The sequence below is a fragment of the Xyrauchen texanus genome, chromosome 37 (genome assembly GCF_025860055.1).
Source record: "Xyrauchen texanus isolate HMW12.3.18 chromosome 37, RBS_HiC_50CHRs, whole genome shotgun sequence".
Taxonomy (NCBI): Eukaryota; Metazoa; Chordata; class Actinopteri; order Cypriniformes; family Catostomidae; genus Xyrauchen; species Xyrauchen texanus.
In genome coordinates, this window is record NC_068312.1 from 15518 (window position 1) to 35980 (window position 20463).

Sequence of the window (20463 nt, forward strand, 5' to 3'; positions counted from 1 at the left end):
TTTTAAGAATTCTCTCCCGATGACCGGGTAGGCCGCCTCAAGATTATCTGCAAAGCCAAACAAACGTTGTATCCTTGACGTTTGCAAGTTATTCTTTGACCAGTAAAAAAGTGGTGGTGGGGCCTCATCAACTGCTGAAGAGTTAAAGGGAGCCAAGCCCAAAATTCCCCTCTGCCATGTGAGACTTCTTTCATTGTGCAGTCCAGGGCCCAGATTAACAGCTAAAATGGAGTCAGACATGCTGACTGGCCGGCCCCAGAAGAACACTTCTAAAGCCATCTCGGCCTGGAAAGCCATCCAAGAGTCCTTGAATTTGCCCTTGAACTTTCCATTGGCATGGGCAGCTTGTAGGGTGTCAATCAGATGTTTGGGCACTTCCTTCATTGTGCTCAGGAAAGTCATTCCTACCTTTTGGCCCTCTGCAAAAGGTAACAACATGGGCTTGTCCTCAAGCAGCTTCTTGAGCCTGCCAACATTAAAGAAGTCCACTGCACTCACAGTATCACCAATCTGACGAGGCGCAATAAGTGTCACTATTTCAATCCTTGCCTTCACAATGCCTTGGAGCTTCAGCAAGAGGTCTTCCATGTGGCTGAAATATACCTCACTTCGCATTGACATAGCCCGTGTGGTCATTGGGTGCATGAGGCCACAGCAGACAACTTCTCCAGAGACTGGATGTGAGAACCAACTTTCCATCCTGTTATGTGGTGTGTCTGCATAACGCTGAAGAAAGGTGAGGTCCTGCGGAAACTTGGCCACACTCATCAGGTCATAACTGACATCCATGCATTGTCCATCCATGTTGCTTTGAAAGTTTAAAGCTTCACATAGTGATAGTGAACAAAAGACTGACCCTTTATATCCCACTAAATTCTGCAGAGCATACTTTGACCAAAAGTGGTGTACATTTTCACAAGACGAGCCAATTTCACAAGCAGCATGGATGCTGATGCCCTTGACCCCCCTCGTATCATACACCTCTGACAAATTTAGAGGGGACCTGTCTTTTTGGCCAAACTGACACAAAACAATGATGGGTTTTAGACAGTCAGTGGGTTGAGATTGGACGGCACGGTCAAACGTTTGAAAAAAAAAAAGTCCTGATCCTGTTTCAGCACATGGAAGCGTGAAAGGTCGTGCAGTCTGTTTTTTTGCATTGTTGGCCGCTTCATGTCTTTTGACGAAACCGACCTCAGTAAACTGCACAGAGTTTTTTCAATAGCTCTGAAGCTTTCCACAGCTCTTTGAGCCATGCTTTCAGCTGAGTCAATGGATGGATCTCCATGGTGGCCTCTCGGAATAAGACAGAGACATAATTGCCAACCCTACAAAAGAGAACATCAAGATAATTTTAGCATCTTTTATTTAATTATCCTTAATTGGTTCACACAATAATCTCATGAACACAAAAGTAACAACATTGTAATGAGGACTTCACCTAGATGTACCTGTGATTGTGCAAGTGTCAGCCCTTTTGATATTTGAAAGCATTTGAAACCCTTTCTTGAGTAGTGGTTTGACTTGATGTGCTTCTTGAGCAGATGAAAAGCAGGTTGTATGGTCGCCTTTTAGGGTTTCGGAAAATTAAAGTAGGGGACAAGCAGTTTTAAGGCTGACAACCCTTCAAGCTCCACCACTACACCATCAATGTCAAAAGCATAGTCCAGATAAGAACTCTGCTCCAAATTTGTCACAGTAGTTGGGTTGACTGACAAGTGTATGTTGTCATCACTAAGAAACTCTTCAATTGAACTAAACTGCCTGATTATGTGCATGAAATTTCTTGTGTTATCTTCTGCTGCTGTGATGTACATGGTCTCTACCTGCACAGGGAACATAAACATAGTACATGTTTTACATACCATGACTCTATACCATGTGGAGACAAATTAGCAACTAAATCAAAATGTCATACTTGCTGTGAAGCCCCTCTCTCAGCTTGCCCATCCACATTATCCACTTCATTAATAACTGCTGCTGCTGCTGCTCAAAAAGATTTACAATTTACCTGTTGTTAACACTATGATTTTAAGGGACAATCATTTATCAGATTGATTAGAACACAGATGTGTAACCAAAAAACAATCCACCTTCACCTTCACAGGGACTGATTATTTTTCCACACACAAAAAAAAAGTGTTGTGCAATTGTATTAACCTCTTTCTTTCTCTTTAACCACTTTCTGACTGTGATGTTCTGGAATCCAAAAGACGATCTTGTAGCCTCTGCACATCCGCATGACTTTCTGTGATCACTTCTATTAAATGCTTTCTCAGCTCTGCATATCGTCTTTGAATCCGTCTTCTCATGATGGCTAAAAATGCAGAATATTTGAGTGTTTATAGACATATGTATTGATTTCTGTGCAAGAAGCCCTAATGGCCTTTCACAGCATCTTATAATAATAAGCTAAAACATGATGAGAGCCTCATTTGATATTGATTTTAATATGAGGCCTTCCACAGTATCAACAATGCCATTTGCACCTCAAATTTGATTTCACAAATCACCAGTGCATGTTTTCCCACAATCCAACATGGAGAGGACCGACCAGCGTGAAGAGAGAAAGCAAGAGTGCAAACGAGTTTGAACTAGAGATGAAGTTTGCAGCTTCCTTATTCCTGCTTTTAAGATTTATTTCATGCTGGCTCTAGTTTGAATATTTTCATGAATAATTACTTGATTAGCAACATATTTAAATATAAAGAGACAAATTATATAGATTAATTTTTAAATTCAATAAAAGTATATGGATAAAGTAATAATTTGTTGATTTTTAAGCCATTAACATAATGCCAACTATTTCCTATCTTTACCATTACTTTTCTTTCTTTACTTGCTAATAACATTATTGTTTACATACAAGACAGTACACATAAGAAATGATAATTTGGTTGATATTTATAAAATATTCTGAAATCACCTGCAGGTAATGAGGTTCATTCTGGTTAATGAATCTAATCATAACTGTCGGGTGAGGGCGCTATGCATCCATTGACATCTCTTATTCCAGCGCAACACACTGATCGGATAGGGGAGTTTACTAAAAATCAAATACTACAATAATATACACTTGTTAATATGTAAATGTATTCGTGTTGTAAATGTTTGCTATTAATAATATTTGAACTGTGAAACCACTCACAAATCAAGATATTTTATTTGAGCCTATGTGACTGATCTAGGAGTTCAATTAAAATAATAATAATAATTATGATATTTACGGCTTAAAACATAAATATTTCACACTTGTAATATGTATAAACTATCAAAAAGAGTCAAATCAGTATGTGGGGGAGATAAATCAGTTTGCCTGAATCTAGTGTTTTCACCATAATGTAGTGTGTCAATGTAATGTTTTCCACCTGGCCTGCCAGACTTAACAAGGGTTAACAGACAAAACTTAAGCTGTGCAAAAACAAAAACAAAAAACAGACAAGTCAATCAGGTAAAGCTGAAAGTGATATATGGAAGCTGGTTTCTGCCACAGATTATACAAATGTGAGACTGTGTTATACATATCTCATAATTTGAATAGGTCATAATATTGAGAAACAGATTTAGATAATAATAAGTTAGTATGTTATAATAATGGCCTAATATGTCATAATGATAAACTTTCTCATAATAATGACTTACTCTTAATATATCATAATAATTCGAAGAAACTCGTAAATATGACTTAAGAAGGATTTAAAGCTTCGAAAAGATTTGCTTCTCCCATCACATAGTGACGTTCTTCTAGTCTGTGTTGTGCATGCAGAAAGTATCTCATAATAACGAGCAAATGTATCATAGCATAGTTAATATGTCATAAAATGAAAATAAGAAAAACACAGGGCTCATCAATATTATGAGATATTAAGTCATTATTATGATTGTTATGAGAAAGTTTCTCAATATCGTCACTTATGTATTTGATCAAACTACACAATAATGACTCAGTTTCATTTTCTGTTAATGCCTGATTTTCTGTAAAGCTGCTTTGAAACGATGTGTGCTATGAAAGGCGCTAAAAATGACTTGCAAAATCATACTGTTTCCTCAACAATTTGTACATTGAGTGACAAGAATATGTCTTGTGACTGCATATTGTTCAAGTATTGTTGTATTGGTAATGGTAAAGTATGATCTTATCATTGTATAGAAAACTGTAGCTATGCTCAATCGAAATATGATCTACGATTAGACAATATATGTTCTACAATTCCTCATAAAATAAAAATATAGTGACAGAGAGATTTGCACTTTAATAACATTTGAACTAAATCAGCTCTCACCTTTTTCGCCGATGTAGATGTCCTTACCGTATCTCCGTTGTAAAGTTCCTTCTTTCTAAATGGACATGATTCACGGAGGTTAGTCACAGCTTATTAGTTAGATTTAGGTTTATTATTTAGGTTAACATTAGTAAATACATTATAAACTAGCAGCATTCTATTATTACATTCATCGATATTTATAAATTAAGAAGACATCGATCATTGATAATGTTGTTGTAAAATCTGTGCTTTAAATAATCCACGTGCATGAACTACAGCTTAAACAGTTTTTTGAAATATAAACGGAGCGAGAGAGAGAGAGAGAGAGAGAGAGAGAGAGAGAGAGAGAGAGAGAGATGCTTTATCATTTTTGTAAATAAATCAAAACTTACATTTTTTAGAAGTACAGTACGCTTTGTATCTCCACAGTGATGACGAGCTTCTTCTCCGTTTCTCTGCATTGATTTAACAGTGACGTCAGCTGAAGTTCAAAAAGGTCTCTAACAGGTCAGGATAAGTTCAGATGACGTCATCGAACCTTGGCGTGACCTTATCAAACGAGTCTCTCTTGAAGTTTCTCTTGCATTAGGCGTTGTTCGTTGTGATGTAGTCCTAATTAAGAGCGTTTTACTTTTTCGCACCTGTTGCACTATAGCTTTTGAAGATAGCCACACTTTGAAGGTCTCGCCCCACTCACCTAAGCACCCAAATCCCGTTTTAAGTAGCCTACTGCTGTGACAATATACCCAACCATTTGAAAGCGTTTGGATGGGACCTGACATTAACAGGGCAGCTACTCGAACTTTATTATTATTTGGGCAAAAGGGGGAATTACATCTATTGGAAAAGTTTAGAAAAGTCTATGGTTCTAATTGTTCATGCTTGAAAGGGTTTTCATACAAACCTTTACATCAGTATTATTGGATGTGTAATACATACAGGCATTTCGTTCTCGTTTTGTGAATATCCAGCAAATAAAGAGGCTAGAAAGTCCATATGTCATGAAACTAGAAGTACAAATCAGTTGTAAATGTTTAGTATTATTGATCTACATTGTGTTGTTATATGAGAGAGTAGATATAAATAAAAAGAGTTTCAATATAAGTGTTTCATGCACTCAGAGAAGAGACTTGTAATGACCTTTAGTTACGCGTGTATTCTATTGTGGAACTTTAATGAGCACGCATAAAAACACATTGATAAAAATGATTATAATACACTGTTGAGGACCCCCCTCCCCCCCTCCCTCTGTTTTTCTCAAGAACAAATGATTAATTACTACTTCAATTTGAAAGTAATAAAAAATTACTTACTGTTCATTTTGTTAAATCAACAAACTGTTTAATATTCTTTAGCCTTTCTTCTGACATTTGAAGCTCAGTTATTTTTACTTTTAAATGATCTAAATCAGGGTACAAGCCAAGTAATGCAACAATGCAAACAATATTACGTCAATTATTCATACATATTATTGAAGAAATGTGTTATTCGTGATTATTATTAAATGTCATAATGTTTTATTTCAAACGCTACCACTGAGCGAACAGTTTACTGTTGTCAATCGCTACTCTGGGATTGATTGGCTGCTGTCTCTTTTGCACACTAATGATTGGCGGATGCCAGCAGCAGGTTCCGCCTACTCGTTTCCTTTCCCTTCCGCTGATGTTTCACATAATATCCACTTACTGGAGGTAAGCATTTTAAAGTATACTATACGTAAAACGAATGTAATTATTATGTACATCATTAATATAAAATGTTGCATGTATTGCATGTCCATACATGTACAAATTGTCCGTGTATTCTTCATTATGTTAATTTGTCATTACTGTATAGGATTGACACATGATGTGTTAGTAACGAAACGCACTGTATAAGACACGTATCGCACACGCGCACACACATTAAATATTGTGATTTTTGACAGACATGCAGAGGCAGGCAGCCATCAATCCTTGTTCCTCAAGCCAGGATGAAGACATTTTTTTTACTGTGAGCGCATGTTTGCATGATGTTAATTTGCTTGTGTTAGGAATGACAGCACAATCACATTATATTTGCATTTCAGCATTCAATACAACCTTATATTACAAGACACACTTACACAAGGAAAAGAGATTTTAATGGTGATCTTTTGCTTTTTTGTTAGCCTCAACAGCCTGACCCTCCCGCTTCAGTTACTAATGAGGACAGAGATTATCCTGTGAGTAGATGTTGGATGTTGTCAAATATAATGTTATTCAATTAGAAAATGACATTATTTTAATTACATTTACTTGCATTCCTTGCCACTGTCTTTGCTCACTGGTAGATTTAACATAAGTAAATATAAGCTGAAAAGCTGCTTTGGAAACAAAAGCATTGTGAAAAGCAATATTTAAATTGAAATCAAACTATATGCTGTTTGAAGTTTTCATTTTCTATTAACTGGACTTACATTTACATTTATTAATTTGGCTGATGCTTTTATCCAAAGCGACTTACAAAAGAGGAATACATTATAAGCGAATCATCTTAAGGAGGCAGTGGTATGAAAAGTGCAAATTTTCACTTGGATCAGAATAGTAATATTCAAGACAGCTTAAAGTGCAACAAGATTTGTTTTTGTAGTGACTGGATGAAAAAGTGCTCATGAAAAAGATGTGTTTTTTTGAAGACAGAAAGCGAGTCAGCTTAACAGATGTAGCTGTGAAGTTCATTCCATCAAAGTGGAACGATGAAGCCGAAAGTCCGGGACAGTGTTTTGGCACCTCTTTTTGCTGGTACAACAAGGCGACATCAGATGGGAACGTAGCCTTGAATTTGATATGTGCATCAACTGGCTGCCAGTGAAGAGAGACAAGGAGTAGTGTAATATGCGCTCTCTTTTGTTCATTAAAGACCAGATGTGTTGCTGCATTCTGGATCATTTGCATGGGTATAATTGTGCATGCAGGGAGGCCTGTAATGAGAGTGTTACAGTAGTCCAGTCTAGTTATGACAAGTGACTGAACAAGAAGTTGTGTGGCAAGTTCGGAGAGGAAGGGTTTAATCTTACTGATATTGTAGAGTGTATGTCTTTGAGGTGTGGTCTGTGAAATTTAGTTTCTGATATCTGACCGTTTTGGAAGTCGTTACTGTAGTTGAACCCAGCTGCATGGTGATGTTGTGTTCAACAGCAGGGTTGGCTGGAAGGACAAGGAGTTCGGTCTTGGCTGGGTTAATTTGCAGGTGGTGTTTCTTCATCCAGGCAGAGATGTCTGCCAAACGGGCAGAGATTTGAGCAGCCACTGTGGTATCGTCGGGCTGGAAAGACTAGTAGAGTTGCGTGTCAACAGCGTAGCAGTGGTAGGAGAAACCATGTGCCTGAATGATAGGTCCCAGTGATATTGTGTATATAGAGAAGAGGAGTGGCCCATGCACTGAGCTATGAGGTACCCCAGTAAGTAGCTGATGTAGCTTGGACACCTCACCTCTCCAGGCTACCTTGAAAGACCAACCGGTGGGATAGGAATTGGACCAGTCAAGCTCAGTTTCTGTGATGCCCAGAGACAAGAGGATGGAGAGTAGGATCTGATGGTTTTAATGCGTCAAAGGCTGCAGAAAGGTCCAGCAGAATCAGAATTGATGATCTGGATCCAGCTTTCGCCTGTCTCAGCAACTCATTGACAGACAGCAAGGCAGACTCGGTGGAGTGTCCACTTTGAAGCCTGACTGATTGTCATCCAGCAGCTTGTTCTGTGAGAGATAGGCAGAGATTTGATTGAAAACTGCCCTTTCAAGTGCCATGAAAGGGACAAGAGAGACTGATCTGTAGTGTTCTACTTGTGTGGGGTTAAGTGCAGGTTTTTTCAGTAGCGGGATTACTCGAGCCTGCTTATATGTAGTGGGAAAAGTGTCTATAAGTCGAGATGTGTTAATTATGTGTGTGCAGGTAGGATGGACGGAGAGATGGCCTAGAGAATGTGGCAAGGAATGGGGTCAAGGGAACCAGTGATTGGGTGGTTGGAGAGGAGGAGTTTAGAGACATCAGCGTCAGTCAGAGGAGAGACCATAGAAACAGAAGAGCTGGAAAATACATTTTGAGTGGGTAGAGAGGTAGAGACAGCAGTGGAAAAGCACAAGGGTGAAAGAGAACGGAGTTTATGGCGAAAGGAAACCAAATGCGGAGTCTGTTTTAATACAGATGGGAGAGTTATGTTTTGAATAGAACAAAGTAGCGATCAGAGACCTGTAAAGGCGTAACAAGAATATTTGAGTAGGTACAGTTACATGTAAAAATGATCTGTGAGTTGATGTAGTGCTTAGTCTTTCCGAGTCAAGCGAGGCCAGAAGACCATGATGTTCAGTGCCCTGTGGCTTGTCTTGGTGTATGTTGAAATCTCCAAGAACCACAAGTGGCCTATCATACACTTGAGGACTGCAGGACATCCAACTCCTCAAGAAAGTTTGCCATCTGACATAGAGGGTAATTGATGACAACAACGTATATTTTTGGGGTTGCATTGTAACAATAGCTTGGAATTCAAAATAATTATTGTTACATAGAGAAGAAGAGTGTGGTGAAAATGTCCAGTTGTTTGGAATGAGTAAACCTGTTCCCCAACCCCTACTGTTGTGTCAAGGGGGTGTGAGAGAAGGAGAAGTTGTTTGAGAGAGCAGAGGTTGCTGTATCCTCTGGATGTATCCATGTTTCTGTCAGTGCAAGGGGACTGTGTGGCGAAGGGTGGAATTAAGTCAGCTTTGCTGTGTGTTCCAGAGTCACACTGAGAAAGAGAGTGGAGCAGGCTTCTTGTTTTTTTTTTTGTACATTTGCATAACTTATACATGCAATAGAGAATAACCAGTATATTTATCACTTTAATTATTTGCCATTCAAACACAATCAATGCCATTGATTCAAATTTTGCGTCTGTCATTTCTGTATGAACATTATGGAGTGGTGGTGGTGTAGTGGCTAATGCACAGGGCTGTTAATCAGAAGGTCACAGGTTCTAACCCCATGGCCACCACCATTGTGTCCTTGAGCAAGACACTTAACTCCAGGTTGCTCTGGGGGGATTGTCCCTGTAATAATTGCACTGTAAGTCGCTTTGGATAAAAGCGTCTGCCAAATGCATAAATGTAAATGTAAACATCAGCTTTTGGAATTGTATCACTCTGCCTCTGAAGAGCAGGAAGAGGAGCAGTTAGATTTGGAAGACACTCCTCTAGAATTCCAGCAGTTTCGTAACGTAAGTACATATTTAGAAGTTAAATATTAAGAGTATACAGTTTGACTACATCATTCATTTTACTGTCATTCATGTATCACTCATTATTATTGAAAAAGTCTATTCCACAACAAATACAATTTTCTTTCATTTTCTCTTCTCTGTTTTTTCAGTTCGGTGAGGAAATCAGATTGAGGGACAGGCCAACACTACGCCAGTTGCCCATATTCTGTCCAGAGTGTGATGTAAGTCCATGTGTGCATGATGTTATCTTCTTTATGATGTTGACATTTAAGTCATTCATCAGATATATTTATTCAGATACAACACCTCACAGGGAATACGCGTGTTGTTCTTTTTTTATTTTGCAATCCTGTAGACGATTCTATTTCCCTTCAGTCCCGATGAGGATCGGGAGGATACTCGTCCTGCTTCATCAGTGAGTACATACTCTGGGGGAGCGATACCATACCAAGTTAGGTGTTGGAGGGGCGGCTGACGCTATCTCCCGGCTCGCATGTCACGTCTCTGCTCAACTTAATCCGATAAGGAATTGAAGTATAGACATTGCAGGGGCAGTAGGCATAGTTTGATTTCTAACAGAGTAAAGGGATGGAATATAGGGTAGCTGAGCTCATTGAGGGTGTGGGTTGGGGGAGTGATCCCTGGTGAAATGGCTTGTCTTGATGGGAATTGAGTGTTTTGATGGGAAAGCAAGAATGAGAGGTATTAGAAAGGATCCAGTGTCCAGCTGCGGGGCGTGGCAGGGAGACATCCCTGACTGCTTCCCCACTACCACGAGAGGTTCTTGGATTAATGGAGCTAAACATCTATGATGGGTGGCTTCAGGCTGATGACCTCGTAGCTGGACAACTGAAGGCACTGACAGAGGTGTACAGGCAGTAGTGCCCAACAGGTTTAAACATCACCCTGTGCATTTGAATGTATGAGTGATATTAATATGATGAGTGATGAATGGCTGAAGAATAACATTACTTTTACAGTCATTCCTTTAAAACAGTGTTTTAACACACATAACAGACCACGTAGTAATGTGAGAAGAACATGTTTACAAGTTACGAATATACTGTTTGATGAAGGCTAAACTACATCATTCCTTGAATCCTTTCATTGTCATTTGTGTACCAATCACTGTGACACAGCCAATGATTTATTTTTTATATTTTATGTTTTCGAATACTTCATTAGCAGGAGGCCTCAGCTGCAGGAAATAGACCAGGCATCGGTCATTGGAGCTTTTCCAGTGTGAGTTCATGTCTTTGATGTTAACATGCTGTGTGTGACAAATGAGCAAACAAAATGTTTTGCCCCCACTTATATGTCATATAAGTTTTATTCAGATACAACACATTACAGGGAATACATGTGTTTTGATCTTTTTTGTGTCTTGCAATCCTGTAGACTGTTCTATTTCCCCACACCCCCAATGAGGAACAAGAGGACACTCGTCCTGCTTCAACTGAGAGTACATATTGTACCAGTATTTTTTTATTATTACTATTGTATTCCCCTCGTGGTGGCGCAGTGACTCAATCTGGGTGGTGGAGGACGAACCTCAGTTGCCACCGTGTCTGAGATCGTCAACCCACGCAACTTATCACGTGGCTTGTTGGGCACGTTACCGCGGAGACATAGCGTGTGTGAAGGCTTCACGCTATTCTCCGCCGCATCCACGCACAACTCACCACACGCCACCCCCAGAGCGAACCACATTATAGTGACCGTGAGGAGGTTACCCTTTTAGACCCTTTACCCTCTGTAGCAACCGGGCCAACCTGGTTGTTTAGGAGACCTGGCTGGAGTCACTCAGCACACCCTGGATTCGAACCTGCGACTCCAGGGGAGGTAGTCAGCGTCTCTACTCGCTGACATACCCAGGCCCCCCATACTGTACTACTATTAATGCATGAGTGATATTACTAAGATGAGTGATGAATAACAAATTTTGTTTAAACAGGCTTTTATTGACTGAATTTACAACACAGTAACATGTTTTTAAAAGTATTTCAAAGCAGAAAAGTACTGATAACAACCTCATGTTTTGCTTTTCTTCTTCTTTCCAAAGGGTTGCCACTGTCAGCGAAGTAGATGAAGAAAATGTAAAAAATAAATAAATAATTGTTTCATTCAGTGTGTTTTTTGTGACAAATAAAAAGTGTTATAATTTTGCAATACCTTTTTTAACTCATTGTTTTCCACAAAAGGAGTTGTTATAAATAAACCAAAAACGGTCATTTAAAAATTTTAGAAAAACAAAAAAAGATTTAACTGCAAGTGGCAATTGTCGGGGTCCAAGCATATATGGCGAGATGACTAAAATAATCAAGTTTCAATTTCTTTTAGCGATTATGCAAAATTGAGATTTTCTAGCATAAAGAGCCCCTAGCATAAAGAGCCCCTAGCATAAAAAATGAAAGGAACTTAGCATGTTACCTCAACAGTGTTCTCTTGTCCATGTGTACAAAGATTTGTTTGAAAATGGCACTCACAAGATACAGGTTAATTAGTCATTTTAGACCACGCTCCAAAACATATTTGTTTATACCTTCGGAAGAAGCTATTTTTGTTGATTTTCTTTATCGTATTTTAAGAATATGTCAGCACTTGAACCAAAGAAGATGCACATTTAATTTGAACTTTTTCACTCAAACAACTGTGAAGTTATGACAGGTGTTTTGTTGTAGCATCCCCTATGTGCCGAATTGTGCAAAACTTTGCTTACCTCTTCAAAATGTCCCGTTGACTCTGGACACTAACTTTGGTTACATTTTGACTTTTTCATGAGTAAATATTGATCAATGAATCAATTTGCATTTAACTGAAGGAATTGTTTCTCTAATATATTTGGAAGGATTTGACAAATCGAAATTTTGGTAACTTTTTTTGTCAGGAGTGTCTGACAAATGCTGAGGTGCAAGGCGATTGTACTGCATTATAGCCATAGAAGCACACTGTTGGGCATGTACTGTCCAATAGTCCACAACATAACATTCATTAGCATTTAGTTAGTTGATTGGGTTCACTTTTCGTTATGTTAGTTATGATTATATTAACAATCCTGTGTTATTTAAGAGGATAAGAGATTTCAGTTGCAGAAATGTACTTCATCACATTTATTTTTATGTTGGTCATAACGTCATAATGTTAAGCAGATTTGCTTTGCCAGCCAGGATCATTTTATTGTAAATGGTATTTAACATGAGTACAATATATAACTGGACACTTTCAGTGAAATTATGGTCTTTGGGACCTGACCAAGACAAGAACACAAGTGTAGACATGTCCTGAAGACATTTTTACTTATGGACATCTTCCTGAATTGCATGTGTGTGTGTTTAGTTTCTCATAGACAACAAGATTATTGTTTTTGTAAAATATGTGGCAGTGCAAATTTACAAAGTAGATTTTTTGTAAGTTAAAAAAGTGATAACTCTTTGGATTAAAAATAAAAGAAAAATGTGAATAATAAAAATAACCCTAACCCTAACCACTTAACCCTGTCCCTAAACTTAACCCCACACCTAACCCCACCCCTAGACACTTAACCCTGTCCCTAAACCTAACCCCACACCTAACAACTTAACCCTGTCCCTAAACTTAACCCCAAACCTAACCCCAAACCTAACCCCAAACCTAACAACTTAACCCTGTCCGTAAGCATAACCCCACATCTAACCCCACCCCTAGACACTTAACCCTGTCCCTAAACCTAACCCCACATCTAACCCCACCCCAAACCCGAGATAGACAGACAGACAGACAGACAGACAGACAGACAGACAGATAGATAGACAAAGAGACAGACAGAGAATAGATAGATAGATAGATAGACAGAAAAGACAGATATATAGATAGACATACAGACAGACACAGACAGATAGATAGAAAAGACAGATATATAGATAGACAGACAGACAGACACAAAGACAGACTGACAGACAGACAGATAGAAAGAAAAGACAGACATATAGATAGACATATAGACAGACAGACAGATAGATAGATAGGATACATACATACATAGACAGACAGATAGACAGACAGAGAGACAAAAAGATAGATAGATAGATAGATAGATAGATAGATAGATAGATAGATAGATAGATAGATAGATAGATAGATAGATAGATAGATAGATAAGATAGATAGATAGATAGATAGATAGATAGATAGATAGATAGATAGATAGATAGATAGATAGATAGATAGATAGATAGATGTAAGACCTAGATAGATAGATAGATAGATAGACAGACAGAGAATAGATAGATAGACAGAGAGTGGAGAGAGACAAAAGGTGGTGTAACGTGCTCTCTTAGGTTCATTAAAGACCAGACGTGCTGCTGCATTCTGGATCATTTGGAGAGGTCTAATAGCACATGCAGGAAGGCCTGCAATGAGAGCGTTACAGTAGTCCAGTCTAGTTATGACAAGGGACTGAACGAGCAGTTGTGTGGCATGTACAGAGATGAAGGGTCTTATCTTCCTGATATTGTAGAGTGTAAATCTACATGATCTTGCAGTCTTTGAAATGTGGTCAGTGAAATTTAGCTCATCATCAATGGTTACCCCTAGATTTCTGACCGTTTTGGAAGGTGAAACTGTAGTTGGACCCAGCTGCACGGTGATGTTGTGTTCAACAGCAAGGTTGGCTGGAAAGACAAGGAGTTCGGTCTTGGCTGGGTTGAGTTGAAGGTGGTGTTCCTTCATCCAGGCTGAGATGTCTGCCAGACAGGTAGCGATTCGAGCGGTCACTGTGGTGTCGTTGGGCTGGAAAGACAAGTAGAGTTGCGTGTCATCAGCATAGCTGATAGATAGACAGACAGACAGACAGACAGACAGACAGACAGATAGAAAAGACAGACAGACAAAGAGACAGACAGACAGATATTTAGGTAGATAGAAAGATAGATTTACGACTTGCAGATACAAATATATACACACATATACACATAGTGGATTTATTTTGATTAGCTATTTTTATATTTGTTAAACTAAATGTAATTATAGATTAAGGTGTAGTTCTTTTTTACACAGCCTCTGCTTTGGCAATACTGTATCGTTTATATTCATGCCAATAAAGACCCTTTGAATTGTATTGAATTGAATAGTGGACATATTGAGACCTGCACTGTGCAAAACTGCTACAAAGTGGATATTTTAACAGAGAATCACAGTCAGTTTCAATGCTGAACCTTTAGGGGGCGTCCACGTGTTTTTAAAACATGCAGATTATATAAATATATATATGGCCAGTTAAATGGACAGCCTTTGCTGTCTCTCATCCGTGTCTAGAAAAGCACTTCATAAATTAAATTAATTATTACTATTATTAATGTTATTATTAGTAGTATTATAGTTTTCTTGTTATTATCCTTATAAGTCCATCAATACAATTTTCTCGTGTTATTGTATAATTCCACCTGAATTATTCACTTTAATACAGTGATTGCAAAATTTAGAATGACATTAAAAATAATTTCTGCAACAGTACATCTCAGATGTAAAAAACTCTTATCATTTGTGAGCATTTTTCCATAGACTCACATTGTATAGACTGCCGCCCAGTGGGGGGAAACAATAAAGGGCCAAGGAGTACGTTTTAGGCCGCCGTGTTGGCTACGAACGAGCGATCGTTCCCAAACTTTGCGCACGCTATCGGGGTCTTTCCACGAGAAACATATTACACTTTTGTGTGCCCCGCCCCAGGGGAACCCCTAAAACTGATCCCTGTGGCACTCCATATTTTACTTTTGTTTGGTTTGACAATTCCTCATTTACATAGACAAAGTGGTAGTGGTCTGCTAAATATGACCTAAACCATGCTAATGCAACTCCACAAATTCCAACATAATTCTAAAGCCTATTCAAGAGAATGTCGTGATCAATCATGTCGAATGCAGCACTTAGATCTAAAATTACTAGAAGAGAAATGCAGCCGCGATCAGATGATAGATAGATAGAGATAGATATATAGATAGATAGATAGACAGATAGATAGATAGATAGAAAAGACAGATATATAGATAGACAGACATACAGACAGACAGACACAAAGAGAGACAGACAGATAGATAAGACAGACAGACAGACAGACAGATAGATAGATAGATAGAAAAGACAGATATATAGATAGACAGACACAAAGACAGGCAGACAGACAGATAGAGAGATAAGACAAATAGATAGAAAGAAAAGACAGACATAGATAGACAGACAGACAGACAGACAGACAGTCAGACAGACAGATAGATAGATAGAAAAGACAGACATATAGATAGACATATAGATAGACATATAGATAGACAGACAGACATATAGATAGATAGACAGACAGACATACAGACAGTCAGACAGAGAGACAAAAAGAGAGATAGATAGATGTAAGACATAGATAGATAGATACACAGAAAACAGACAGACAGATAGATAGACAGACAAAGAGACAGACAGAGAATAGATAGATAGATAGATAGATAGACAGACAGACAAAGAGACAGACAGAGAATAGATAGATAGACAGACAGACAGACAGTCAGACAGACAGTCAGACAGACAGATAGATAGAAAAGACAGACATATAGATAGACATATAGATAGACAGACAGACAGATAGATACATAGATAGATAGACAGACAGACAGACAGACAGAGAGACAAAAAGAGAGATAGATAGATGTAAGACCTAGATAGATAGATAGATAGATACACAGAAAACAGACAGACAGATAGATAGACAGACAAAGAGACAGACAGAGAATAGATAGATAGATAGATAGATAGATAGATAGATAGATAGATAGATAGATAGATAGATAGATAGATAGATAGACAGACAGACAAAGAGACAGACAGAGAATAGATAGATAGACAGAGAGTGGAGAGAGACAAAAAGTGGTGTAACGTGCTCTCTTAGGTTCATTAAAGAACAGACGTGCTGCTGCATTCTGGATCATTTGGAGAGGTCTAATAGCACATGCAGGAAGGCCTGCAATGAGAGCGTTACAGTAGTCCAGTCTAGTTATGACAAGGGACTGAACGAGCAGTTGTGTGGCATGTACAGAGAGGAAGGGTCTTATCTTCCTGATATTGTAGAGTGTAAATCTACATGATCTTGCAGTCTTTGAAATGTGGTCAGTGAAATTTAGCTCATCATCAATGGTTACCCCTAGATTTCTGACCGTTTTGGAAGGTGAAACTGTAGTTGGGCCCAGCTGCACGGTGATGTTGTGTTCAACAGCAGGGATGGCTGGAAAGACAAGGAGTTCGGTCTTGGCAGGGTTGAGTTGAAGGTGGTGTTCCTTCATCCAGGCTGAGATGTCTGCCAGACAGGCAGCGATTCGAGCGGTCACTGTGGTGTCGTTGGGCTGGAAAGACAAGTAGAGTTGCGTGTCATCAGCATAGCTGATAGATAGAAAGATAGACAGACAGACAGACAGACAGACAGATAGAAAAGACAGACAGACAAAGAGACAGACAGACAGATATTTAGGTAGATAGAAAGATAGATTTATGACTTGCAGATACAAATATATACACACATATACACATAGTGGATTTATTTTGATTAGCTATTTTTTTATATTTGTTAAACTAAATGTAATTATAGATTAAGGTGTAGTTCTTTTTTACACAGCCTCTGCTTTGGCAATACTGTATCGTTTATATTCATGCCAATAAAGACACTTTGAATTGTATTGAATTGAATAGTGGACATATTGAGACCTGCACTGTGCAAAACTGCTACAAAGTGGATATTTTAACAGAGAATCACAGACAGTTTCAATGCTGAACCTTTAGGGGGCGTCCACGTGTTTTTAAAACATGCAGATTTTATAAATATATATATGGCCAGTTAAATGGACAGCCTTTGCTGTCTCTCATCCGTGTCTAGAAAAGCACTTCATAAATTATTACTATTATTAATGTTATTATTAGTAGTATTATAGTTTTCTTGTTATTATCCTTATACTAAGTCCATCAATACAATTTTCTTGTGTTATTGTATAATTCCACCTGAATTATTCACTTTAATACAGTGCTTGCAAAATTTAGAATGACATTAAAAATAATTTCTGCAACAGTACATCTCAGATGTAAAAAACTCTTATCATTTGTGAGCATTTTTCCATAGACTCACATTGTATATAGACTGCCGCCCAGTGGGGGGAAACAATAAAGGGCCAAGGAGTACGTTTTAGGCTGCCGTGTTGGCTACGAACGAGCGATCGTTCCCAAACTTTGCGCACGCTATCGGGGTCTTTCCACGAGAAACATATTACACTTTTGTGTGCCCTGCCCCAGGGGAACATCCTTTTATTACAGTAAAAATATGCTTAATATAGTCGGGCCTATATAAAGCCTCTGTGAAAGGAGCACGTTTTAGGCCGCCGTGTTGGCTACGAACGAGCGATCGTTCCCAAAATTTGCGCACGCTATCGGGGTCTTTCCACGAGAAACATATTACACTTTTGTGTGCCCCGCCTCAGGGCAACCCCTTTTATTACCGTATAAATATGCTTAATATAGTCGGGCCTATATAAAGCCTCTGTGGAAGGAGTACGTTTTAGGCCGCCGTGTTGGCTACGAATGAGCGATCGTTCCCAAACTTTGCGCACGCTATCGGGGTCTTTCCACGAGAAACATATTACACTTTTGTGTGTCCCGCCCCAGTGGAACCCGTTTTATTACAGTCCAAATATGCTTAAAATATGCGGCATGCTTAATATGGAGTGGTGGTGGTGTAGTGGACTAAAGCACATCACTGGTAATCAGAAGGTTGCTGGTTCGATCCCCACAGCCACTACCATTGTGTCCTTGAGAAAAAAACTTAATCCAAGTTGCTCCGGGGGAATTGTCCCTGTAATAAGTGCACTGTAATTCGCTTTGGACCATATATGATGCGGGCCATAGCGAAGCCCCGTATCTCCGTATCTAACCCGGTCGTTACAAATGTAAATCTTCGGGCGCTCCCTAGACGTTTACAATTCGAGAGCTCGCTGGTGGATTGTTCCCTTCAATCGATTCCTTGAATTTTCTTCAGTTGGTCTTAAAAAAGGCTTTGAATTGTGAAAACCCGTCGCAAAACCACAAAGTTACAATTTGAACTCACTGGAGCCTCAGCCATTTCACGTATCGCTATTTATTGTTATTATATTGTTTTTAAAGCTCCTCTTGTCATAATAAAATTGATCATCCCTTCACTTGTCAACTCATTTCTAAAATGCAACGGTTATCCGGCTTCATCAAGTTGGACACGTTGAGAGTTGCAATGTCAAGTCACTTTTTCTGGTTGACTGTAACTATCTATATTATGTCTTTTATGGGCATAAAAAACAAAAAATCATTGAAAAGTCAAAAAATGCTTCCATTGTTCAACCTTATATAGATTTAATTATTTATTTTTTTTCTCCCTCTGGCTTTTGTTTTTTTTTATAATTGTTGTATGTGTGTTTTTAAAAAAATGTTTTGCAATTTTTTACACAATTTCATGAAAGACCTTGGCATGATTATTAATAAAATAAAATAAAATAAAATAAATAACTAATAATAAAAAAATTATCTTTAAGGAAATCTGAATTGATGGATTGTTATTGTAATCGATGACTCAGCGATTGAACCGCGAAGGGGCTTTATTGGATTTCGCAGATTTCATTTCAAAGTACAAAACGCCCCTAACAAGTGTGTCATCTCAAGATATGTGTGGCAAGATTCGATGCCGTTTGTATTCTTAAAAGTTTTCAAGTCCTTCGGTTATTTTCTGATGCATTTGTTTTTGGAACAATTTCTTTAATATTTACTGGACTCAAGTCTGCTCTGCTCGCAACAAAATAATCTCCTCCTCACAAGCATGGCCCGATAAGTTTCATGAAATGATAATAATAATAAAGGATTGAGTTTATCCCACCCAACAATTCCTACAAAAACATTTCAGCGTTCTTGTGAAAAATGCGTTCATTGCCACAGTCGTATTCATGCAAATCTTAAAGACCTGCATGTGACTTTTTTAAACCACTCACAACCTACGTGCAAAAGACTCTTCTACCTTTTCAGCGCTACATTTCCATTGCTCTCTTCTTCTGTTCATCTCTCCTCGTCACATGAAAGCAGACGGAATTCTGAATTCGATGACACCAAGCTTGGCAAAATCGGACCGACCGTCCTAAAGATTTATCTGTGAAACAATCCAGCCAATCAGATTCGATACGCAAATGAGGGTGGACATAATGAGGGTGGAAGTCGTAATTACCTCTATACCTAACCCTAACCCTAACCCCTAACCCCTAACCCTACTGCTTCTCCGCAGTACACGGCGAACATGCCAAATCCCTGCGTGCGGAAATCGTTACTCTTTTACTCAAAGACGCGATAGAGCCTGTCCCTCCAACCGAGATGAAGAAGGGTTTCTACAGCCCTTACTTCATCGTACCCAAGAAAGATGGCGGCTTAGGACCGATCTTGGACTTGCAAGTTTTCAACCGGGCCTTACAAAAACTCCTGTTCAAAATGCTCACGCAAAAACACATATTAACTTGCGTCCGGCATCTATATTGGTTTGCAGCGGTAGACCTGAAGGACGCGTACTTTCACGTCTCAATTCTGCCTCGACACTGACCCTTTGTTACGTTCCTGTATTGTGTGTGTGTTCCTTTGTGTTTCTCTCCCCGCTCTCTCGGTTACTTTCGCTTTGCAGGTACCCGCGATTGGCCAAGTGACCTGTCAATCATCGTTAGTGCTGACGTCATCCCTTCTCGCTGTCGCCAATGGGAACAGGACCGGGGTAATAAGAGGGCACGCTGATGTTTCAATGGCAGCTCAGTTCGCTGAGACTCAGACCACGCAGCTTTCTGTTTGCGTTTTTGTATACCCTGTTAAGACTGTGGTTCCCGTTCGATCTGTGTGATGTTGAATTAATGTATGAGTGAATTCTTCCTGTGTTCAATTCTCTGGGTTTTTTATGTAACTTGTTATACAGCGGACCGCTG

General features: G+C 38.9%; 1 protein-coding gene across 1 annotated transcript in view; it reads right to left on the reverse strand.

The window, feature by feature from the left end:
* Positions 1–1195: 1195 nt before the first annotated feature.
* LOC127631241 (uncharacterized) overlaps positions 1196–20463 on the reverse strand; it is a 38536-nt gene continuing 19268 nt past the window's right edge. Inside the window, exons 2-6 of the mRNA XM_052109308.1 lie at positions 16660–16845; positions 13222–14248; positions 1919–1986; positions 1621–1826; positions 1196–1328 (exon numbers count right to left, since the gene is read on the reverse strand). Coding sequence (XP_051965268.1) covers positions 1196–1328; positions 1621–1826; positions 1919–1986; positions 13222–14248; positions 16660–16785 — 1560 coding nt within the window. The 5' untranslated portion in view covers positions 16786–16845. The remainder of the gene's footprint in view (positions 1329–1620; positions 1827–1918; positions 1987–13221; positions 14249–16659; positions 16846–20463) is intronic.